The sequence below is a fragment of the Canis aureus genome, chromosome 13, assembly GCF_053574225.1.
Source record: "Canis aureus isolate CA01 chromosome 13, VMU_Caureus_v.1.0, whole genome shotgun sequence".
Lineage (NCBI taxonomy): Eukaryota > Metazoa > Chordata > Mammalia > Carnivora > Canidae > Canis > Canis aureus.
In genome coordinates, this window is record NC_135623.1 from 23,078,615 (window position 1) to 23,103,415 (window position 24,801).

The 24,801-nt window shown below is 39.9% G+C and overlaps 1 protein-coding gene across 10 annotated transcripts in view; it reads right to left on the minus strand.

Annotated features, from left to right (window-relative positions):
* The window catches only part of ST3GAL3 (ST3 beta-galactoside alpha-2,3-sialyltransferase 3), a 197,749-nt gene that overhangs the window by 150,826 nt on the left and 22,122 nt on the right, over positions 1-24,801 (minus strand). For 8 of the 10 annotated variants that reach the window (XM_077845333.1, XM_077845331.1, XM_077845340.1 and 5 more), the window contains exon 2: positions 21,107-21,251. In XM_077845333.1, coding sequence (XP_077701459.1) covers positions 21,107-21,221 — 115 coding nt within the window. In that variant the 5' untranslated portion in view covers positions 21,222-21,251. Of the gene's footprint in view, positions 1-5,861; positions 5,920-15,951; positions 16,055-21,106; positions 21,252-24,801 lie in introns of those variants that run through there. The other 2 variants (XM_077845334.1, XM_077845341.1) reach the window with 2 other exon arrangements.

Here is a 24,801-nt window from a genome sequence, read left to right on the forward strand (position 1 = left end):
GAGAGGTGAAGAAAGAGGAGGAGGAAGAGGAGGGAGAGGTATTATAATAACCTTTTCAGATGTTTATGGATATTCCTCTTTGATGCTATACCAAAACTCAAAAAGTGGTAGTTTCTTAAAGGTTAGAGGCAATACTGAATCTGAAACCATACCAGTAGACATTTTCATACTTTATCACATTAACATCCACTGGTCTCACACTTTGAACAAAGCTTTTCACCATGCATGAACTGTGAGCATCAAAACAGCGGCTTTTGGACATTATTAGTTCACTGAGTTATATAGAACTTCCAATGCTTTCATATTCATTATGCCATATTTTTAAAAAATCACATTTGTAGGGCACCTGGGCGGCTCAACATCAATGCAAATGTCAACACGGTTCAACAGCCAACCAATATTTTATCATCAATGTGAGAATACTTTTTTTTAAAGACTTCTTTTTTTTTTGAAGATGTATTCATTTTAGAGGAGAGGGGCAGAGGGAAAAGGAGAGAGAATCTCAAACAGACTCTGTGATGAGCATGGAGCCCGATGTGGGGCTCGACCCCATGACCCCGAGATCACAACCTGAGCTGAAACACCCAACCGACTGGACCACCCAGGAGCCCCAACATGAAAATACTCTTGATCAAACTCTGAAAATCACTGCTACAAGACAGCTCTCTGCTTTGTCTAGAGAGACCGTGTCCCACACAAGCACAGTTCTCCTCGCTCCAACTACCAGTACATTCAACAATTTTGGTTGATGTTAAGTGTTGGCCTCCTCTGGCAAAATCATTTGTTTGACTTTCCTGCCTTCTGTTTATTCTCATTACATTTTCCTTCTGTTGGTTTTTGAGTCATGCACTTTCCACACTCTATTTGCATGGGGGTTAACCTAGAAATCTTACCTGCATGTAAAACTTAAAACTCTGAATTTATCAATATATTTAACCCTCCTACTAAACAACACAAGAAAAATACTTTAACTCTTAACATTTCTCAGATACGCTATTGCTGGCTAGTGGTAGAGTTCTCTCCCTTTGTTTTAATAATGCCAAACACTGGGCAATACAGTCATTTCTTTTTCTATGGCCATCTTGAACTTCAATTTCCCCACATGTCTACTGTTCCCTTTGCTCACCATTCCCCCCTGCACCTTCCTTCTAGGATCATTTTCTTTACTCTGAGGTTGATACTCTCCAAGTGCCTTTACTGAGTATCTGTTAGTGTGAACTTCCTTCAACATTTGTCTCATTCTTGAAACATGGTTTCGCTGCAAATACAAGTTCTAGGCTGACAGTTGTTTTCTTTACACACAATAAAATAGCTCACTGTCTCTGGCTTTTATTGCTACTCTTGAGGAGACAATTATCAGTCCAATTCTTGTTCCTTGGACGGTAATCAGTCTTTTTTCTCTGGCTATTCTTAAAAACAGTATCACCAAGGTATAAACTAACATACAATAAACTGTCCATATAGAAAGTATACATCATGAATTTTAACATACACCCATGAAATCATCACCACAATTACAATAAATATATCAACCCCCAAAGTTTCCCCTTGCCTCTTTACTTCCACTCCTCACTCCACCCCATTCCCATGCTACCCTTGGTCTGCTCCTTGTCACTATAAATAAGTTTGCCTGTTATAAATAGAGTCATATTTTATGTACTCATCTGTGTCTGGCTTCTTTCACTCAGCACAATCATTGTGAGATTATTCCATGTTATTTGTGTATCAGAAGTTCATTCCTTTTCTGTAACTATGTGAGGTGATAGATGTTATGTAAATTTATTGTGATTACTTCACAATATATACATATATCAAGTCATCATGCTTTACACCTAAAACCAATACAATGCTGCATGTCAATTATGTCTCATAAAACTGGAAAAAACAGCTCATTTTTTTAGGTCATTCCTTTTTAATACTGAGTTGCATTCCCTTGTATGGATGTACCACCATTTACCTACTGATTGATCTTTGAGTTATTCCTAGTTTCAGCTTTTACAAATAAACCTGCAATGAACATGCATGTACAAGTCTTCGTATGAACATATGCTTTCACTCCTCTTGGATAGGAGTGGTTGGAGGTTTAATGTTTTAAAAAATTGCCAAACTGTTTTTCCAAGCAGTTGTACCATTTTATATTCCCACCAGTAGGTGTTATGGTTGTTCCAATCCTGAACACCTGATATGGTCCATCTTTTAAATTTTAGCCATTCTAAAGAGTTTAGAGTAGGAGCACCTCAGTGGCTCAGTGGTTAAGCATCTACCTTTGGCTCAGGGGGTGATCCCAGGGTCCTGGGATCAAGTCCCGCATTAGGCTCCCTGCAAGGAGCCTGTTTCTCCCTTTGCCTGTGTCTCTGCCTCTCTCTCTGGGTCTTTCATGAATAAATAAAATCTTAAAAAAAAAAAGTTTAGAGTAATACTTCATCGTGGTTTTAATTTCCATTTTCTCCTAATGACTAATCATGTCGAGAATCTGTCCATGTGCTCAGAATGCCATCCACACATCTACTTTAGTAAAGTGTGGATTCACATCTTTGCCCATTTTTAACTGGTTCTTTGTCTTATTACTAAGTTGTAAAAGGTCTATAAATTCAAAATACAAGTTATTTACTGTACATATGGTTTGTAAAATTTTCTCTCAGTCTGTGGCTTGCCTTTAAATTTTTGGACAATGTCAGGGCACCTGGGTGGCTCAGTCGGTTAAGCGTAGGACTCTCGATTTCTGCTCAGGTCATGATCTCAGGTCATGAGATGATGCCCCGCCTCAGGCTCTACACTCAGCACAGAATCTGCTTGAGGATTCTCTCTCTCTCCCTCTCCTTCTGACCCCCTCCAATCTCTCCCTGTCTCTCTTTTTCTCAAATAAAATCTTTTTTAAAAATCTTTTAATGTTTTTAGAAGAACAAAATTTTTTACTGTTGATGAAGCCCAATTTATTAACTTTTTTCATGTTTTTTTTTTTTTAATCCTCCTTAAGAAATCTTTAGCAAACCTGGGGCACCTGGGTGGCTCTGTAGGTTGAGCATCCAACTCTTGATTTTGGCTCAGGTCATGGTCTCAGGGTTGTGGGATCAAGCCCTGGGTAAAGCTCCACACTCAGTGAGGACTCTGCTTGGTTTTTCTCACCCTCTGTCCCCTCTCCCTGATCATGTAATTTCTCTCTCTCTAAAATAAATAAATAAGAAAATGGGCAAAGAGTTAGAACAAAGAATTTACAGAATAAGAAACCCATAGGCTAGGCATAGGAATAGATATTCAAACTCGTGGGCTATAACAAATATTAAAATATTTATTAACAAGATACTACTTTATATCTCTTAGACTGACAAAAAATAGTTAGCTGGATAATGGCAAGTGTTGGTAGAAATGTGAGAATATAGTAACCAGTATTCTTTGCTGGAGGTAAAGTAGGCTAGCAAAGCCATTCTGGAGCACAGTTGTAATAATTAATCAACATGTCATTTAGCTCAGCAAGTCTGTATATATGATATATATATATATATATATATATATATATATATATATATATATCCATCCATCCCATGGCACTTAACAGTTACATGCATTATTTGTGTGTCCAGGGAGTTGGAGAATGAGATATGGCCAATGGAGTTTTTTTCTTTCCTTCTTTTTTGTTTTAGATTTATTTGAGGGTGGGAGCAGAGGGAAAAGGATAAGACTCCATGCTGAGCACAGAGCTGCAGGGGGCTCGATCTCACAACCCTAAATTACAACCTGAGCCAAAATCAAATCAGTGGCTTAACTGACTAAGCCACCCAGGCACCTCCTCTCTGCCCATTTTCTACTGGAAATGCTGCCTTTTTCTTCTTAATTTGCAGGAATTCCTTGTGTATTCTAAATATCAACCCTAGCAATTTTTTAAAAATTTTAATTCCAGTACAGTTAACATACAAATATTGAAGTTTTCAGGGCACCTGGGTGGCTCAGTTGACTGGTCATCAGCCTTTGGCTCAGGTCATGATTCCAGAGTCCTGGAGTCGACCCCCACGTCGGGCTCCTGCTCAGTGGGGAGTCTTCTCTCTCTGCCTCTCCTGCTTGTGCTCCCTCTCTCTCGAATGAATAAATAAAATCTTTAAAAAAATAATTAAAATGTTCTTCTCCCAGCATATTATCTGCATATTAACTGTCTATGATGTCTTCAATGACATAAAAGTCTCAATGAACATTCTGTGCACACTTGGAACAAATGTATAATCTGGCATTATTTTGTAAAGTGTTCTATAAATGTCAATTAGGTAAAGGTAGTTGCTTAGATCTTCTATATCCTTACAGATTTTTTACCTGTTTTATTAATTACTGAGAGAAGGGTATTAATATACTTAAACATCATTGTGGATTTGTCCTTTTCTCCTCCCTAGGCTTAACAGTTTTTGCGTAATGAAGTTGGATACTTTCTGAGTAGGCACATACATATTTATGTATGTCTTTCTGGTAAATTGCTTTTTGATCATTATGTAATGACACTCTGCAATCTCTTGTAATACTCTTGCTTGAGGTATGTGCTGAAACTAATATAGCTACGTCAGCTTCTCTACGCTTATTGTTTATTTTCCTTCCTTTTAATTTGAACCTGTTATGATATTTTTTTGTTTGTTTGTTTGTTTGTTTTATGATAGTCACAGAGAGAGAGAGAGAGAGAGAGAGGCAGAGACACAGGCAGAGGGAGAAGCAGGCTCCATGCACTGGGAGCCCGATGTGGGACTCGATCCCGGGTCTCCAGGATCGCGCCCTGGGACAAAGGCAGGCGCCAAACCGCTGCGCCACCCAGGGATCCCGGTATTTGTTTTTTTTTTTTAAGATTTATTTATTTATTTTCAAAAGAGAGAGCATGTGGTGCGGGGCATGGGAGCAGAGGAGAGACAGAGAGAGGGAGGGAGACACTCAAGCAGACTGGGTGCTGAGTGCAGAGCCTGATGCAGGGCTCAATCTCACAACCCCGAGATCACAACCTGAGCTGAAACCAAGAGTCGGATGCCCAACCAACTGTGCTCCCCAGGTGTCCCTACTTTGACCCTTTTTTTTTTAAGATTTTATTTATTGAGGATCCCTAGGTTCCCTAGGAACAATTGTTGATACTCAAGAGTAAGTCAACTATCTTACCATTTGTTTTTCATTTATCTCATCTGTTTTGTGCTTTTATATCGCTGTCTTATTGCTTTCTTTGAGGTTAATTAAAATTTTTTTAGTGCTTTTTATTTCTTCTTTGGCTTCTTAAATATATATTTGGGGGGGGGATTGTTGTTGTTTTTATTAATTTTTTTTCTAGTAGTTGTTTTACCAAGGAGTTCTATTAAGGAATACACATCTTTACCTTATCAGAGTCTATGTAGAGTCAATATAATACCTCTTCATATCGGACAGTTCATTCCTCTTATTTTAACTCTTTCTTCACCTTACACACAACATTCCTACTTCCCACTTATTTTTTTCTTTTATTTATTTATTTTTTTAAAAGATTTTATTTACTTATTCATAGAGACACAGAGAGAGAATGAGAGGCAGAGACACAGGCAGAGGGAGAAGCAGGCTCCATGCAGAGAGCCTGACGTGGGACTCGATCCAGGGTCTCCAGGATCACGCCCCGGGCTGCAGGCGGCACTAAACCGCTGCGCCACCGGGGCTGCCCCCGACTTATTTTTCACAAATGTAATAACCTTACAACATAAGGGTCCATTTAGTTCCTCTCTCCCCATTCCTTGTGCAAATTTTGTCACAGCTTACTTCTACATATATTCTAAACCTCATTCTATGTGGTTATTATTTTTGCTTTAATCAACTGTCTTTTAAGCAAATTTTAAGAAAAAACAGAAAAGAGCCTTTTGTATTTGCCCATTATTTACCTTTTCCAGTGATCTTCATTTTTTCCTATAGATCCAAGTTTCCATCTGGTCTCACGTCCTATTGTCCCAAAGGACATCCATTAGTATTTTTTATAATGCTGTCTGCTAGCAACCAATTCTCTTTTATTTGAAAAAATACCTTCATTTCATCCTTGTTTTTAAAGGATATTTTCAACAGATAAAGAATTCTGGAACAACAGGTGTTTTGGTATTTTTCTTTCAGCACTTTAAAGATCTTCATTGTATTAACTCCACTATTTATGATGAAGGGTCAGTGGGATTTCTTTTTTTTTTTTTTTTTTTGTCAGTGGGATTTCTTACCCACATATATAACGTTTCTTTTTCTCCACTTTCAAGATTTTCATGTTAGATTTCAGATGCTTGACTATGATAAGCCTAGATTTCCCCAATATTTATCCTTAAAGTTTGCTGAGCTTCTTAGATCTGTTAAGTCAATGGTTTTCACCAAATTTAGGAAGTTTCCAGACATTACATCTTTAATTTTTTTCTGTCCAATACTCATACAGATCAGATAATTTTATATTGTGACACAGCCCCCTGAGATGATTCATTTTTCTTCAATATTTTTTCTTTCTGTGACAGGATAATTTTTATTGCACTCCAGTTCACTGACTTCTGTTATATTCAATCTACTGGTACATGAAATCTTCATTTTCCATTCCTATACTTCTCAGTACTATAATTTGCTCCCTTTTTAATGGTTTTCTCTCCTGAGACTACTTAACTGTTCACTGTATTTTTAATTATTTAAATTACTTATAATAGCTACATTGCTAAGTCCAATATCTGAGCCATCTCATCTATAGACTTTTTCATGAATATGGGTCACAATTTCCCGTGTGTTTGTATGTTTGGTAACTTTTAACACTGACCACTGTGGATATCACATGAAGAAACTATGAATACTGACCACTGTCCGTTTGTATTTTCTTTAATAAGAATTTTTAAAATCTTATTTAAATTCAATATAATTACCAAATAATGTTATTATTAGTTTCAGAGATAGAGGTCAGTGATTCATCGGTCTTATATAACACCCAGGACTCATTATCTCACGTGCCCTCCTTAATGTCTATCACCCAGTTACCCCATCCTCTGACCACCTCCCCTCAGTTTATTTCCTATGACTAAGAGTTTTTATGGTTTGTCTCCCTCTCTGATTTCATCTTGTTTTACTTTTGCCTCCTTTCCCCTATGATCTTGTTTCTTAAATTCCACATATAAGTGAGATCATATGATAATCATCTTTCTTTGATATACCTTTTTCACTAAGCATAATATCCTCCAGTTCCATCCACATCATTGCAAATGGCAAGATTTCTTTTTTTTGATGGCTAAGTAGTATTCAACTGTATATATACCACCTCTATATCCATTCATCTGTCGATGGACATCTGGGCTCTTTCCAAGTCTGGCTATTGTGAACACTGCTGCTATAAACACTCAGGGTGCAGGCACCCCTTCAAATCACATTTGTAACTTTGGGGGAAATACCCAGTAGTAGTGCAATTGCTGGGTCATAGGGTAGCTCTATTTTCAACTTTTTAAGGAATGTCTATACTGTTTTCCGGAGTGGCTAAACCAGCTTGCATTTCCACCAACAATGTAAGAGGGATTCCTTTTCTCTGCATCCTCACCAACATCTTGTTTCCTGACTTGTTAATTTTAGCCATTCTAAGTGGTGTAAGGTGGTATCTCATTGTGATTTTGAATTTTTATTTATTTATGATAGTCACAGAGAGAGAGAGAGAGAGAGGCAGAGACACAGGCAGAGGGAGAAGCAGGCTCCATGCACCGGGAGCCCGACGTGGGATTCGATCCCAGGTCTCCAGGATCGCGCCCTGGGCCAAAGGCAGGCGCTAAACCGCTGCGCCACCCAGGGACCCCTCATTGTGGTTTTGAATTGTGTTTCCCTGATGCCAAATAATGTTGAGCATTTTTTTCATGTGTCTGTTGGCCATTTGCAAGCCTTCTTTGAAGAAAGGTCTGTTCATGTCTTCTGCCTATTTCTTGGTTGGGTTATTTGTTCTCTGGGTGTTGAGTCTGATAAGTTCTTCACAGATTTTGGATAAGTAGGGCAGCCCAGGTGGCTCAGCAGTTTAGCGCTGCCTTTGGTCCAGGGTGTGATCCTGGAGATCCAGGATCGAGTCCCATGTCAGGCTCCCATGGAGCTTGCTTCTCCCTCTGCCCGCACCCCCACCCCCACCGCCTCTCTCTCATGAATAAATAAAATATTTTTAAAAAAGGATTTTGGACAACAACCCTTTATCTGATGTGTCATTTGTAAATATCTTTTCCCATTCTGTCAGTTGCCTTTTGGTTTTGTCACCAATTTTCTTTGTTGTGCAAAACCATTTTATCTTGATGAAGTCCCAACAGTTCATTTTTGCGCTTGTTTCCCTTGCCTCTGGAGATCTAGCAAGAAGTTGCTGCAGCTAAGGTCACAAAGGTTGCTGCCTGTGTTCTCTAAGATTTTGATGGATTCTAATCTCACAATTAGGTCTTTCATCCATTTTGAGCCTATTTTTGTGGATGGTGTGAAGAAATGGGCCAGTTTATTCTTCTGCATGTGGCTGCCTAATTTACCCAACACTATTTGTTGAAGAGACAGTCTTTTATCTATTGCAATAGATATTCTTTCCTGCTTTGTCAAAGATTAGCTGACCATAGAGTTGAGGGTCCATTTCTGAGTTCTCTATTCTGTTCCATTAATCTGTGTGTCTGTTTTTGTGCCAGTACCATACTGTCTTGATGATTACAGCTCTGTAATGGAGCTTGAAGTCCAGAATTGTGATGCCATCAGTTTTGGTTTTATCAACATTCCTTGGTTATTCTGGCTCTTTTCTGGTTCCATACAAATTTTAGGATTATTTATTCCAGCTCTGGAAAATAAGTTGATGGAATTTTGATAGGGATTGCATGGAATGTATAGATCGCTCTAAGTAGCATAGGTATTTTAACAATATTTGTTCTTCCAATCCATGGGCATGGAACGTTTTTCCAGGTGTTTGTGTCTCCCTCAATTTCTTTCATGAGTGTTCTATAGTATTCTGAGCACAGATACTTTGCCTCTTTGTTTAGGTTTATTCCTAAAGTTATCTTATGGTTTTGGGTGCAATTATAAATGGGACTGACTCATTAATTTCTCCTTCTTCTGCCTTATTGTTAATGTACAGAAATGCAACTGATTTCTTTTTTTTTTTTTTTTTTATGATAGTCACAAAGAGAGAGAGAGAGAGAGAGGCAGAGACACAGGCAGAGGGAGAAGCAGGCTCCATGCACCGGGAGCCCAACGTGGGATTCGATCCCGGGTCTCCAGGATCGCACCCTGGGCCAAAGGCAGGCGCCAAACCGCTGCGCCACCCAGGGATCCCTGCAACTGATTTCTGTGCATCGATTTTATACCCTGCCACGTTGCTGAATTCCTGTGGAGTGCTAGCAATTTTGAGGTGGAGTCTTTTGGATTTTCCACATAGAGTATCATGTCATCTGCAAAGAGTGAGAGTTTGACTTCTTTGCCAATGCAGATGCCTTTTTATTTCTTTTTGTTGTCTGATTGCTGAGGCTAGGTCTTCTGGTACTATGTTGAATAACAGTGTTGAGAGTGGACATCCCTGCTGTGTTCCTGACCTTAAGGGAAAAACACTGTTTTTCTTCATTGAGGATATTTGTTGTGATCTTTTTGTATATGGCTTTTACGAGATTGAGGTATGTTCCCTCTGTCCCTATACTGTGAAGAGTTTTAACCAAGGAAGGATGTTGTACTTTGTCAAATGCTTTTTCTACATCTATTAAGAGGATCCTATGGTTCTTGTCCTTTCTTTATTAATGTAGTGTATCACAGATTGATTTGCAGATGTTGAACTACCCTTGCAGCCCAGGAATAAATCCCACTTGGTCATGATGAATAATCCTTTTAATGTACTGTTGAATTCTATTGGCTAGTATTTTAGTGAGAATTTTTGCATCCATGTTCATCAGGGATATTGGTCTATAATTCTCCTTTTTGGTGGGGTCTCTGTCAGGTTTTGGGATTAAGGTAATGTGGGCCTCACAGAAAGAGTTTGGAAGTTTTCCATTTCTTTTTTTGAAATAGCTTCAAAAGAATAGGTATTCACTATTCTTTAAATGTTTATAGCATTCCACTGGGAAGTCATCTGTCCCTGGACTCGTTTGTTGGGAGATTGTTTTAATACTGCTTCAATTTCCTTGCTGGTTATGGGTCTGTTCAGGTTTTCTATTTCTTCCTGTTTCACTTTTGGTAAATACGTCTCTAGGATGCATCCATTTCTTCCAAATTGCCTAATTTTTTGGCATATAATTATCCATGATATGTTCTTATAATTGTTTGTATTTCTTCAGTGTTGGTTGTGATCTCTCTTCTTTCATTCATGATTTTATTTATTTGGGTCCTTTCTCTTTTCTTTTTGATAAATCTGTCCAGGGGTTTATCAATCTTATTAATTCTTTCAAAGAACCAGGCCTTAGTTTCATTGATCTGTTCTGTTCTTTTGGTTTCTCTTTCATGGATTCTCCTCTAATCTTTATTATTTCTCTTCTCCTCTAATCTTTATTATTTCTCTTCTCCTGCTGGGTTTAGGCTTTATTTGCTGTTTCTCCAGCACATTTAGGTGTAAGGTTAGGTTGTGTAGTTGAGACCTTTCTTGTTTTTTGAGAAAGGCTTGACTGCTAAATATTTTCCTCTTAGGACTGCCTTTGCTGCATCCCAAAGGTTTCAACAGTTGTATTTTCTTTTTCATTTGTTTCCTGAATTTCTAAATTCTTCTTTAATTTCCTGGTTGATCCATTCATTCTTTGATAAGATGTTCTTTAGCCTTCATGTATATGCTTCCTTTCCAAATTTCCTCTTGTGATTGAGTTCCAGTTTCAAAGCATTGTGGTCTGAAAATATGTAGGGAATGATCCCAATCTTTTGGTACTCATTGAGGCCTGATTTGTGACTCAGTATGTGATTTATTCTGAAGAATGTTCCACGTGCACTTGAGAAGAATGTGTTTTGTTGCTTTAGGACAGAATGCTCTGAATATATCTGTGAAGTCTATCTGGTCCTGTGTGTCATTCAAAGCCCTTGTTTCCTTGCTGATCTTCAGTTTAGGTTATCAATCCACTGCAGTGAGTGGAGTGTTAAAGTCCCCTACTATTATTGTATTATTATCAATGTGTTTAATTTTGCTATTAATTGCCTTATATAATTGGCTGCTCCCGTGTTAGGGGCATAAATATTCACAATTGTTAGATCTTGTTGAGTAGAGCCTTTAATTATGATATAGTGTCCTTCCTCATCTTTTACTACAGTCTTTGGTTTAAAATTGAATTTTTCTGATATATGATTGCCACTCCAGCTTTCGATTCATGTCCATTAGCATGATAAATGGTTTTCCACCCCCTCACTTTCAATCTGGAGGTGTCTTTGGGTCTAAAATGAGTCCCTTTTAAAAATTAAAAAGCAAGATCCATCAATATGCTGTCTGCAAGAGACTAATTTTAATTAATTAATTAATTTTTAATTCAATCTGATACCCTGCATGTTTTGATTGGGGCATTTAGTCCATTTACATTCAGAATATGAATTTTGTGTCATTGTATTACCTGTAAAGTCACTGTTTCTGTATGTTGTTCTGTTCTTTCTGGTCTATGTTATTTGGGGGCTCTCTTTTCACTTCACCTCAAGGATCCCCTTTAATATTTCTTGCAGGGCTGGTTTGGTAATCACTTTTTTTTTTTTTTTTAATTCTTTTAGTTTCTGTTTGTCCTGGAAGCTTTTTATCTATTTTGAATGACACTCTAGCTGGATAAAGTATTCCTGGCTGCATATTTCCCTCATTTAGCACCCTGAATTTATCATGCCAGTCCTTTCTGGCCTGTCAGGTCTGTGGATAGATGCTGCCAGTCTAATGTTTCTATCCTTGTAGGTTATGGACCTCTTGGCAAAGCTGCTTTCAGGATTTTCTCTTTGTCTCTGAGATTTCCAACCTTCACTATTATATGTTAGGGTGCTTATCTATTTTTATTGATTTTGAGGGGGGTTCCCTTTGCCTCCTGGACTTGGTTGGATACCTGTTTCCTTCCTCAGAGTAGGGAAATTCTCTGCTATAATTTCTTCCAATCTACCTTCTGCCCCATTCTACTCTTCTTCTGGGATCCCAATTATTCTAATATTGTTTTATTTTATGGTACCACTTATCTCTTGATTTCCTCCCTCGAGATCCAGTAATTGTTTATCTTTTTCTCAGACAGCTTCTTTATTCTCCATCATTTTGTCCTCTATATAACTAATTCTCTCTTCTGCCTCATTTATCCTAGCAGTTAGAGCCTCCATTGTATATTGCATCTCACTAATAGCCTTTTTTATTTTGACTTGAGTAGATTTTAGTTCTTTCATTTCTCCAGAAATGGATTCTCTAGTGTCCTCTATGCTTTTTTCAAGCCTAGCTAGTATCTTTATAATCAATATTCTGAACCCCAGTTCTGACATCTTACTTTTGTCCATACTAATTAGATCCCTGGCAGTCAGTACTGCTTCTTGTTCTTTTTTTTAATTTTTATTTTTTTAAGGATTTAATTTATTTTTTCATGACAGACACGGGGGGGGGGGGGGCAGGCAAGGACACAGGCAGAGGGAGAAGCAGGCTCCATGCAGAGAGCCCGGCGTGGGACTCGATCCGGGAACTCCAGGATGACGCCCTGGGCTCAAGGTAGCGCTAAACTGCTGAGCCACCCAGGCTGCCCTCTTGTTCTCTTTTCTGAGGTGAGTTTTTCCATCCTTCATTTTGTCCAGAGAAGAACAGATGAATGAGAGAACAAAATACTGAAATGGCAACAACTCCAGAGAAATATACACTAAGCAAATCAGAAAAGACCCAAAATTGAAAAATAAATAAATAATAAATAAAAACAAAGAGAGAATATAATCAGACAGATGAACAGAATAGAGCAATACACTGGTTCCCATGTGTATTTTGGCTCATTTGTTAGAAAACTAGATCCCAAAATTGTAACAAAAGAAAAACCTGTAAAAAAAAAAAAAAAGAAAAAGAAAAAGAAAAACCTGTATGTACCCCCCCCCCAAAAAAAATTAAATACAATGAAAGGATAGTCTGTAACTGTAAAACTAAAGAGTAAAAGCCAAAAAAAAAAAGAAGTAGAAGGGGATCCCTGGACGGCTCAGCAGTTTAGTGCCTCCCTTTGGTCCAGGGCGGATCCTGGAGTCCCGGGATCGAGTCCCACATCGGGCTCCCTGCATGGAGCCTGCTTCTACCTCTGCCTGTGTCTTTGCCTCTCTCTGTGTCTCCATAAAATAAAATCTTTTTAAAAATACATAAATAAAAATTAAAAAAACTCTGACCTAGCTACAAAAGCCAAAGTTGATTTGACTAATGCTCCATTTAGATAATGTCAGAGCAAACACAATTAGGTTTAAGATGTACAAGATTGACTTAGTAATACCCCAAGAGTTTCTTTCCAGTCACTGTATTTAAAATTTGGGTCATTTCTCTCAGAGAAAGCATCTGACAAAGTACAACAGCCATTCATGATAAAAACCCTCAACAGGGCAGCCTGGGTGGCTCAGCAGTTTAGTGCCGCCTTCAGCCCAGGGCGTGATCCTTGAGACCCGAATCATATATAAAACATATATATGTATATAACATATATATAAAAAACATATATATATACTATATATACACACATATATACAAAAATAGAATTATTTTTTTAAATGATTTTATTTATTCATAGAGACACAGTGAGAGAGAGAGAGAGAGGCAGAGGCACAGGCAGAGGGAGAAGCAGGCTCCATGCAGGGAGCCTGATGTGGGACTCGATCCAGGGTCCCCAGGATCAAACCCCGGGCTGCAGGCGGCGCTAAACCGCTGTGCCACCGGGGCTGCCCACAAAAAATAGAATTAAATATAATGAAAGGGTAGAATGCAATTGTGAAATGAGAATTTAAAAATATTTTTTAAAAAGAAAACAGTTTTATTTTGATAAAATAAGAAACTGGTTGGAAAAGGAACGAGAAATAGAATTAAAATTGAAAAATTAAAGAATTGTGGGGGGGAAAAAGACCCATAAATTCTATATGACATATACCCGTAGCACTGGAAATTTAAAGTTCTCAATGTTTGAATGGTAAACTTGGCCTTGGCTGGATGTTCTTATTGATCTTCTGGGGAAAGAGCCTGTTGTTGATTCTTAGGTGTCTTTGCCCCAGGCGGAACTGTAACTTGCCAGGGGGCCAGGCTAAGTAATCGGCTTGGGATTGCTCTATGTGGCTTTTGTTCCCTGAAGGCTTTCCACAAAGCTTCAAAGGATGAGAATGAAAAGGGCAGCCTCCCAATCTCCAGCCCCAGAACCTACAGCTCAGGGCCCCACTCCTCAGTGCACCCTCAGGGAAAAGCAGTCAGTCACTCCTGTCTCCCTGGTCTCTGTCTCTGCTCACCCAACCTGTGACCCAGCATCTCTATCTCAGGCACACAACTCCATTTGGAGTCCCCAAACCCTGCAGACTCCTGCAGCACACTCTCACACTGCTCCTCCAGAAGGAAGAAGGGGGGGTATCTCCCTGCTTCTGCTGCCAGCTGGGCCCCTAATCAGACAGCAGTTCGTGGTTTATGCTCCACCACCACCCACGCCCCCCACTGGCTGAGAGCCCACTCCTGGGCTCCTTGATTGCAGCTAGCTTCCCGATTCGATGCCTGGGAACTCGCTGCACTCAGGCACACCCCCACCCCCATCTTCCTATGACCTCAGGGATCTTGAGACCACACTGTCCCACCTAGGATTCCACTCCCGCTTCACTGCCTGAGCACCTTCCAGGCCAGGATGTCCTGCACCAGAGCAGCCTTCTAAAAGTTCTGATTTTAGAACTGGTGCTCTGCTGCCAGAGGCTCCCTCCCCTCTGCGGTTTACCTTCCCATATATCGCTTCAGAGTCACTTCTCTGCACTTCTTACCTTGCAGAAAGAGGTCGCTTTTTTATTTGTAGAGTCCTAGCTATTCTTTTCTTAGATCTCTGGTTGAGTTCACAGGTGTTCAGAATAATTTAATAGCTATCTAGCTGAATTCCTGAGACCAGACGGAACTAAAGTCTCCTACTCTGCCATCTTGGACTCTCTCCTTTTGATGTGTATTTTAACAGGTTGTTCAATTACTGCCTGACCACCTTGAATTTGTGTAGGAATGAGTCTACGCTATGTTTTTGTGTATCTGAGGAAATCCATGGTATTTTTTACTTCTCTAACTTGATGGGACCCAACATTCAAAATCTGCATTGCAGGGGCTTGGTTATACTCTTGTTAGGGTGAGTCTTGAGTAGATCTTATTCTTTATTCTTAAGGCCTGGCCTTTCTAGCACCTTCATGCCAAGGGTAGTAAAGTATTAATGAGATTTCTCCACTCTGCAGGGCTATCACTTCAAAGTCCCTGACTCTTCAGCTGCCCACAACACTGCTTGACCTCCACTCCCATTCTGTGTAGATGGTTATACTCAGATGGTTTTGCCCTGTGCATATTATACAGCCCAGTCCCCAGCTACAGACTCCCAGGAACTGCCTCTGCCCCCAGACTTCCAAGACCCTGTCTCTGAACAATTTCCTACTCGGTGATGACCCATCTCATGGACTCCAACCACTTCAGCTGCCCTGAAGTCTGATCTCTGCCTTGTTAGCCAAGTGGAAGCACTGCAGTGTTTAGATTCCAGCTTTCTGAACAAGGTTGGGAAACTGTTCCCCCCTCTCCAAAGAGAACCGTGGAGCTCACCTCACAAGTTTCCTTTCCTTAGGGACTAAATTTTATACTGCCTACTGTCCACTGCTTGACAAGAGTTGCTTCATTTATTTTGTCCAGTTTCAGAAATATAGAGAGGCTAGCCCAATACCAGTTATGCCTTTATCATAAGAAGCAGAGGGTTACCCTCAGCTACAAGCTAAAAATGCCAGCCTCTATTTCATTTTTAAGATGGAAAATTAATAGTTAATATAATTTCCTAGGTCTATTAAGTTAAACTGAATCTACCCTTCTCCCAATATCAGATCCAAAATTCAACTTACTTGCCAGATGGTACTCTCCATAGTAATCAGATCAATAATGCATATTTTATAATCTCTCCAATTATGATCTTTTGTAAATATAGGCAAGAACACAGAGGAGTTGCTGTAATGATAAACATGATAGTATGAATTTTTAAAGGTCTCATAAGAAATTAATCCTACTCCTATAAAATATCCACTTTATGAAATACAAATAGATAAAAATAGTAAAATATGTAAAGTTTCCATGAAATGGACCACAGGTATTAAGTCTACTGATAGGAGACAACTGCCCAACTCTCCTACAATGCCTGACCTGAATAAAGCATCAGAGCCAAGGGAAATGTCAGTATTTTGTCTCCATTTTGAAGATGAAAAAACTGAAGTACACCCAATTCCTTCCAAGATTGTGTTGATTTGTTCATTGAGTTAAAGATATGTACATATATTTTTTATCATATTATGTGTGTATACATGTACACACATACATAAAATATAATTTTACAGTACTTTTTTATTAAGACTTTAAGATTTTATTTAATTATCTGACACAGAGAGAGAGAGAGAGAGAGAAAGAGAGAGTGAGCACTCACAAGCAGGAGGAGCAGGAGAGGGAGAAGGAGAAGCACGCTCCCCATCAAGCATGGAGCCCGACGTGGGGCTCGATCCTAGGACCCTGGTATCATGACCTGAGCTGAAGGTAGATGCTTAAGCAACTGAGCCATCCAGGTGCCCCAAGACTATTTTTTTTTAGAACAGTATTAGGTTCACAGCAAATTGAGGGGAAAGTACAGGGATTTCTCATATATCTCCAGCCCCCACACATGTATATCCTCCCCCATTATTGATATCCCTCATCAGAGTGGTATACTTTTAAAAGTGATGAACCTATACTGACACATCATAATTACCTAAAGTCCACAGTTTACGTAAGGGTTTATGCTTAGTATTGTGTATTCTATGTGTCTGGACAAAAGTACCAAAATATATTCATCATTATGATACCATACAGATTCATCACTCTAAAAATTCTCTATGACTTGCTTGTACATCACTCCCTTCACTGCCAACCATTAATCTTTTTTACTGTCCCCATAGTTTTGCCTTTTCCAGAAATGTCATATAGTTGGAATCACACAGTATGTAGCATTTTCAGATTGGCTACTTTCACTTAAAAATATGCATGTAAGGCTCTTCCATAACTTTTCATAACTTGATAGTTTATTTAGTTTTAGCACTTAATAACATTTCATTGTATGGACCTATCACAGTTTATCCATTCAACTACTAAAGGACATCTCGGTTGCTTCCAAGTTTTGGCAATTATGAATATAACTGCTATAAACATCTGTATGCAGGGTTTTTTTGTGAATATAAGCTTTCAATTCCTTTTAGTAAATACTAAGGAATGTGACTGCTGGGTCACAGAGTTATCTTTAGTATTATAAGAAATTCCCAAACTGTTTTCCAAAGTCACTGTACCATTTTGCATTCCCACCAGCAATGATTGAGAGTTCCTGGTGCTCCAAACCTTGCCAGCATGCGGTGTTATCAGTGTTCTGGATTTTGGCTACTCTAATAGGTATATAGTGGTATCTCAGTGTTGTGGTTGTTTTGTTTGAAACAGGCTCCAATGTACAATGTGGGGCTGAACTCATGACCCAGAGATCAAGAGTGACATGTTCTACCCACTGAACCACCCAGGCACCCCAAGCTACAGGACTTTTAAAAACAGGTGGAGGGGTGTCTGGATGACTCAGTTGGTTAAGCATTCAACTCCTGATCTCAGCTTGGGTCTCGATCCCAGGGTCATAAGTTTAGGCCCTGCACTGGGCTCCCTGCTAGGCTTGGAGCCTACTTAATAAAGAAAAAACTTTTTTTTTTTAATTTGAAAACAGGTTAATAACTAGATCAATCTTATACTTAAAGCCTTTCGGTTGAGCATCTGACCCAAGTCCTAGCAATCTGACCAAGACTTGACATAGCTAGCTCTAACCTGCTCAAAACAAAGCAGTTTGCATCCTGCCACAGTATGTCTCGGGATTAACAAAATCATAAAATTTTCCATCTGGAGGGGACTCCATGCTCCAACATGGCATTTCATACAGACATCTGTTTTAGAACACAACACAGAAGTGCTATTTTATTTCTTTCTCATGTTATAGGGCTACAAGTACACAGGTCTACGTCCATCTTACATGCTGTTTACACAGAACAGCACATGGACCATAACAGGAATAAACTGCTTAGAAAATGAATAATTTAGTGATAGAAATCTCTAGACCCCCTACCACTACCACTATGAAGGAATTCTAATACATGAATTTGGTAAGTCATAAAAAGTATAAAAACTAAAGAAATGTAATGGTAAAGACATTTATTTTTCAAACTTGTAAATGTCCTCGTGTGAAAGACATAAACACTCTTACTGAGCTTCTCTGAAGCCTCAGCTTCCACATCTGTGGGACAGGACAGTCATGGTCAGTCTAAAGTCCGAGGATCCAGTGAAAGTTGGAATGTGTATTGTTCCCATGACAGGGCGGACACAGAGTAGACACTAAGTCACTATTCCCATTATTGGCAGCAGCACCAGTATTAACCACAGCCTAAATCTCCCTCCACAACAGGCACCTATCTGCCTTAGGGAGCACCCTCAGGCTGACTCTGTGAATGGAGTAAAGGTCCCTTCTTCGCCTGGGTAAGCCATCAGAGTTAGTCATATTACCCTGCTTTCTGATGTGACGGCACAGGGAACAATGTGCTATAGTAAGATAGTCTAAAACAACCTATTCAAACTCAAGTATCTGAAAGGCTTGGGAGTCGGAATAAGAGAAAGATGCAAATGGTGGTTAGTCAGCTGATAACTCACTCAAAGGAAAGCAGACAGCTATTCATGAACTACTGAGGCAAGCCTGTCACCTCCAAGGTCATAAACCCCTCTGTCTTCTGGAGCACTTTCTTGCCCTTCCCCTTACTTTCCTTCCTTTTTCTTTCTCCACCGCCCTCCTGATGCTCTCCACTATTTCTTCTGAGTCCTTCTCATCTCTTTTTACCAATCAGAATTTAATCCAATTCTTAGTCTTTGTACTTACTGAACTTTTCAACAACATAATGATACAGGTTTTAAAGACAACGGGGGGTGGGGGGGGGGCAGGGGGGAGCAGGCACCAGGGCAGCTGAGTCATTAAGCATCCTACTCCTGATACTGGCTCAGGTCATGATCTCAGGGTCGTGAGATAGAGCCCCACATAGGGCTCTGTGCTCAGAGTGGAATCTGCTAGAGATTCTCCCTCTCCCTCTGCCTCTCTCCTCCCTGCTCACTTGCACACACATGCTCAATCTCTCTAAAACAAATAAATAAAATTTCAAAAAAAAAAGTGTAAAAATAAAAATAAACCAAGATTCAATTCTGGCTCTAATAATTAGCTGTGTAACTTAGGTAAATTAATTAAATACTTCAGTTTGCTCAACAGGGAAACAAGGATAACTGCATTTCGTCATGGCTAGAGTGAGAAGTAAATTAAATTTGTAAGTTGGCTAGCTTAAAGTCTGACATATAATAGGTCTTCCACAAAGTTAATGTCCTTCTCAACTTTCTCTAGGAAAATATTATCTAATTCTTGGTTATGTCTACAGGTCAATAGTTCTCGACCGAAAAGGAGACAGCTGTTCCTCGAATGTAGTTTTATCTGTTTTATGGATACAGACGAATCTATCCATTATGGACACAGACAATGCCTTTCACTACAGAATTTTGCACTGCAGTGATACAAACACTTTATTTCGGGTAGTCTCCTTGATTTTAAAAATAAGCGAACAGAGAAATTTAAATAACTCTGGAAACACAAAGTAATTAGTAAAAATTATAAGCTGAGCATTTAAGAGGCACGTAAACATTAAATATAAAACAAAAGAGGTGCCTGGGTGGCTCAGCTGGTTAAGCAACTACCTTAAAATATAGTGTTATAGCTTTAATTTATTGTTTTATTTTTATTTATTTACTTATTGTAAAGACTTTATTAAAACCCAGGACCTCTGGGATCATGACCTGAGCCAAAGGCAGACGATTAACTCACTGAGCCATCCAGGCGCACCATAACACTACATTTTAAAAAATGGCTTGACACTGCTTCAGGAGTTTGAGCCAGGTAAGAAATAAATGAGCCTATTTCATAGGAATGGTTCCCATATTACAGTCTCAATACACTATACCAGGCAAACTGCCAGCTGCCTCTTCCAACTCACTCTAGCTCATTTTAACCTCACACCTAGAGACTGACTCTCTAAATTCTACACTGGTATCCAATTGTTGTTTGTAAAAAATAAAACTATTTTAGAGAAATCACATTCACTGGGAATCAGGACCCACTACCCAATGTCTCCTGCACCAAGCTCAGATAGCCACGAGACAAAAGAAGCCAAAGGAAAACTACTCATGGCCGCTGTGTGATACTTCGAGCTGCATCCAAGAAGAGAACAAGCCAAGGTCAGTGCCGCCCAAAGTGAGCCCTTCAACCACAAGCCTAAAACCACAACACAGAAGCCAGGCTGGATGAATCGAAACTAAGTCAGAAGGGTGCAGAAAGCTGCGTAGGAAATACTGTGTAACACAGAAGCCACAGGTACTACAAGCCAAATAAAGGGATTAGGAGTTACTGGGGAAGAGGGGTGGGGAAAGCCATTATTCTATTCAGAGGGCAAAATAATTAGACAGGTGAACTTTCTTTAGGGAAAACAAAGCAAAGACAATATCAAATTAAAAACTGAAAATTCAAAGAATAGGTAAAGGTGAACGTTTTAAGGGCAGAAGAAAACCAACTTCAATCCCAAGCCCTAAGGCAATGAATACAAATGGCAGTGGCAATACACTACAGTGATTAAAAAGAACTGCATTCAAAAACTAGAAGTACTGGTAGAGTTTGGAGGTTTTATTGCAGATTAGCATGTTTTCACTGCGATCATAAAAGGATATGCCATGGCATGCAGTTTTTGAAAAACATCAAAGTTCTCAACCTACAGCAACAAAAATGGCAGGCAATCTGAGCCAGGAGCCTGTGGCTTCCTCTCACTGCCAGTCTCTGAAGAATATGAAAGCACTGCAGCCCCCTGAACCCCCAGTTACCGCCCGCTCCATGAAGGGCTTCTCCTGGGGGCAGGCTAGAGCAACCATACTTACTGGAGTCCTCCCACTGGAGTAAATGCAGCTTCCACGCAGAATAATACAAAAATCCCAGTACCAGAAAAAGGCAGAGGGCTAGCAGCAGATTGCGTACAAATACCAAGAGTCCCATCTTCACATGATTTACGATTTCCTACATGACCTAAAATCAAAAAACAAACAAAAAACCAATTTAGGTCTTAAAGGATAAAGCAATCATCTCGTTGATATACTCTACCTTAAAATAAGTGTGCATAGGAGAATTTGCAAATGAAGAACCACCTGAATTCCTGACATGGTGTCCTCCAACCTGCTAGCCCTGGGTCTTAAGAAAACAGCTTCACCAGTCACTCAGTATCAAAGCCAGAAATCAGCGATCACCCCAGTGTCCCTCCTCTCCCGCGTTCCCAGCAGCCAATGACCAAATTCTGGCAATTCCAACTCTGCCAGATAAACCCTCAATCACACCCCCTGCCCGCCCATCACTACCCTAGTCCGTGCCACCACTGGGCCCCAAAGACAAGCTCCCCCCATCTCCAAACTGCACTCTCCCAAATCCACTTTCCACACAGAAGCAGGACTGGTCTGTTAGCAACACAAAATCTGACATTCCTCTCCTGCTTAAACCCCTCTCCACTGCTGCTGTGATAACACCACAACCTTGGTGGCTGAAAACATGAACATATTATCTCAAGTCCAGGTGTGGTTCAGCAGGGTCCTCTGCATGGGGTCTCCCAGGGCCAAGACCAAGGGGGCACCAAGGGCTGTGCTCGGCTCTATCAGACTCCCAAGGCCAAGCCGCCTCCAAGCTCACTCATTCCAGCTACTGGCCAAATGCAGTTCCCTGCATCTGCAGAGCCGGGTCCCCATCTCCTTGCTGGTTATCACACAGTCTCTGCTCCTGTATTTCCTTCTCATGTCTTCCAAGGAACCCCCTTAAGCCACAATGGGTTAGGTCTCTCTCACCCTGAGTCTCTCTACCACATTTTGCTTCTGTGTCCGGCCAGAGAAATTTCTTTGCTTCTCAGGCTCATGTGATGAGGAGGTTGGGCCCTCTTGAAGAATCCAGGATAATGTCCCTATTTTAAGGTCTATAGCCTTAATTGCATCTACAAAGTCCCTTCTGGCACATAAGGGAATATATTTTTGGATTCCAGGGATTCAGGTATGGACATCTTTGGGGTGCCATTCCTCCTCACACACCTTTCAGTAAATCCTCAATCCCTTTAAAATAAACGAATTGCCCCTTAGAGTCTAGCAGCTTCTGACTGCGCCCCTACTTTACTCTCCAAGCCACCTCTTACACTCCCAACCTTGTCTGTGTCCTGTGCCTGTCTTCTTCCAATTCATAGGAACGTAGCCTTGTTATTTCTCTCTCCCCGAGGCCTGTCTGGAACATTCTCTGCCACACTGCTTGCACCTATGGCACATTATCTGATGGATGCTCATCTGAAATGGAACATCAGCCAAGAAGACTTCCCAGGATCACCCTCAACCCCAATATTTTAAATAAAGTGATAAAAAGTTATCATTTGCAGATTTAACTGTCCACCTAGAAAAGCAAAGAGAATCAACTGAAAAACCATTAGAACTAATAAGTAGGTGATTATTAAGATTAATTTACAAAAATTTTTAAAGTTTTATTTATTTAAGCAATCTACACCCTACATGGCACTCAAACTTACACCCTTGAGATTAAGAGTCACATGCTCTCCCAACTGAGCCAGCCAGGTGCCCCACAAAAACCAACAGCTTCTTAAAAACTATACCAGCAATAACTGATGAGAACACATAAGGGGAAGAATTCCACTCATGATGGCAACAAAATCTGTAAAATATCTAAAAATGAACAGGAGGAAACGGGCAAGATTTTCACCAACGAACGTAAGAGATCTGAATAAATAAAGACACATAATAAGCTCCTAAGTGAGAAGTTTCAGCACTGGAAATAATATATCAGTACTCTATAAATTCAATCTGACTCCAGGCAAAACCCATGTTTGTTTGTTTAACTTAAATCTAAAGTTAATCCGAAGATTTCATGCCCAAGAAGAGCCCAGAAATTAAAAAAAAAAAAAATTAGATGAGGATTTGCCTTATCAGATATGAAAACTGATGCAAAGGATGCCTGGGTGGCTCAGCTGGTTAAGCGTCTGCCTTCGGCTCAGGTCATGATCCCAGAGTCCTGGGATCGAGTCCTGTATCGGGCTCCTTGCTCAGCAGGGAGCCTGCTTCTCCCTCTGCTTGCCACTCCCCCCTGCTTGTGCTGTCTCTTTCTCTCTCTCTCTGACAAATAATAAAATCTTAAAAAAAAAAAAAAAAAAAAAAACTAACTCAAAGCTGTAATTCTTAAGATAGATGAGTACTGGCACAGGAAAAGACAAATAGATCAATAGAACAGAGTAAAGTCTACAGATGCACTCACAAAAGAGACAGATACACATATATATAAATGAATTTACCTTATCTATATATGAATTTATTCTATGATAAGCATATAAATTTTGCAAAGAAAAAAAACATGATAGGCTACATAGCTAACTGTGATGTGGTTATCTCCAGGAAACACGATGAAACAATGGGAAGTACTTTTCCTTTTATATATGTCTAAAATTCAATTTATTTGTTTTAAGCCGCAAGTATTACTTCTATAATTTTTTTTAAGATTTATTTATTTGTGAAAGAGAGAGAGAGAGTTGGGCAGTCTGGTGGCTCAGTGGTTTAGAGCTGCCTTCAGCTCGGGGCGTGATCCTGGAGTCTTGGGATGAAGTCCCGTATTGGGCTCCCTGCATGGAGCCTGCTTCTCCCTCTGCCTGTGTCTCTGCATCTCTCTCCCTGTGTCTCTCATGAATAAATAAATAAAATCTTAAAAAAAAAGAGAGAGAGAGAGAGAAAGAGAGAGCATGAGCCAGAGAGGCAGAGAGAGAGGGAGAATCTTAAGCAGACTCTGCACTCAGCACAGAACCCGACATGGAACTCAATCTCATGACCCTGAGATCATGACCTGAGCTGAAATAAAGAGTTGGACACTTAACTGACTGTGTCACCCAGCCACCCTATACCTCTATAATTTTTTATATTAAAAAAAATCAAAAAACACATTGTAGAAATGTAAACTGGTAAACTCCTGAAGGAGCAACTGGGAAATAGCTACTAAAATTTCCAACATTCATGCACCTCCACCTACTATTTCTACTTCTGTGATTTTTTCCTACAGGAACATTCCAACAAATACTTTACAAGATATGTATATGATTATTCATTAGCAATGCTCATTATAAGAACAAAATACAAGAAAAAAATTTCAAATGTCCATCAATAGTGAACAAAAAAATGAATTACGGTACGTCTACACAATGACATCTCTATCAGTGGGTGTCTTGGCAGGAAACAGATGGCACTCGCAAAGGAATTAACCAAAGGAAGTTAATGATGGGACTTTTTTATAGCTGTGTGATTAGAGTTAAAGGAACCAACCAGGGGTGGTGAAGCACCCAGGGACCATCAACAGTAGGAAGCTACTCCTGCCTTCGAGGTAAAAGAACAAAAGACAGAAGGGTTCCAGTGGAAGAGAGCCCAGCCATCGGGAGCAGTGCTACGGACTGGGGGGCGGGGGGGGGGGGGGGGGGGGGACACAGCCACTCCAGGGGGCAGAGGGGGATACGAAATGCTCTGACTTCTCTCATCACTTTGATCTCTGTCAGTGTCTTTTA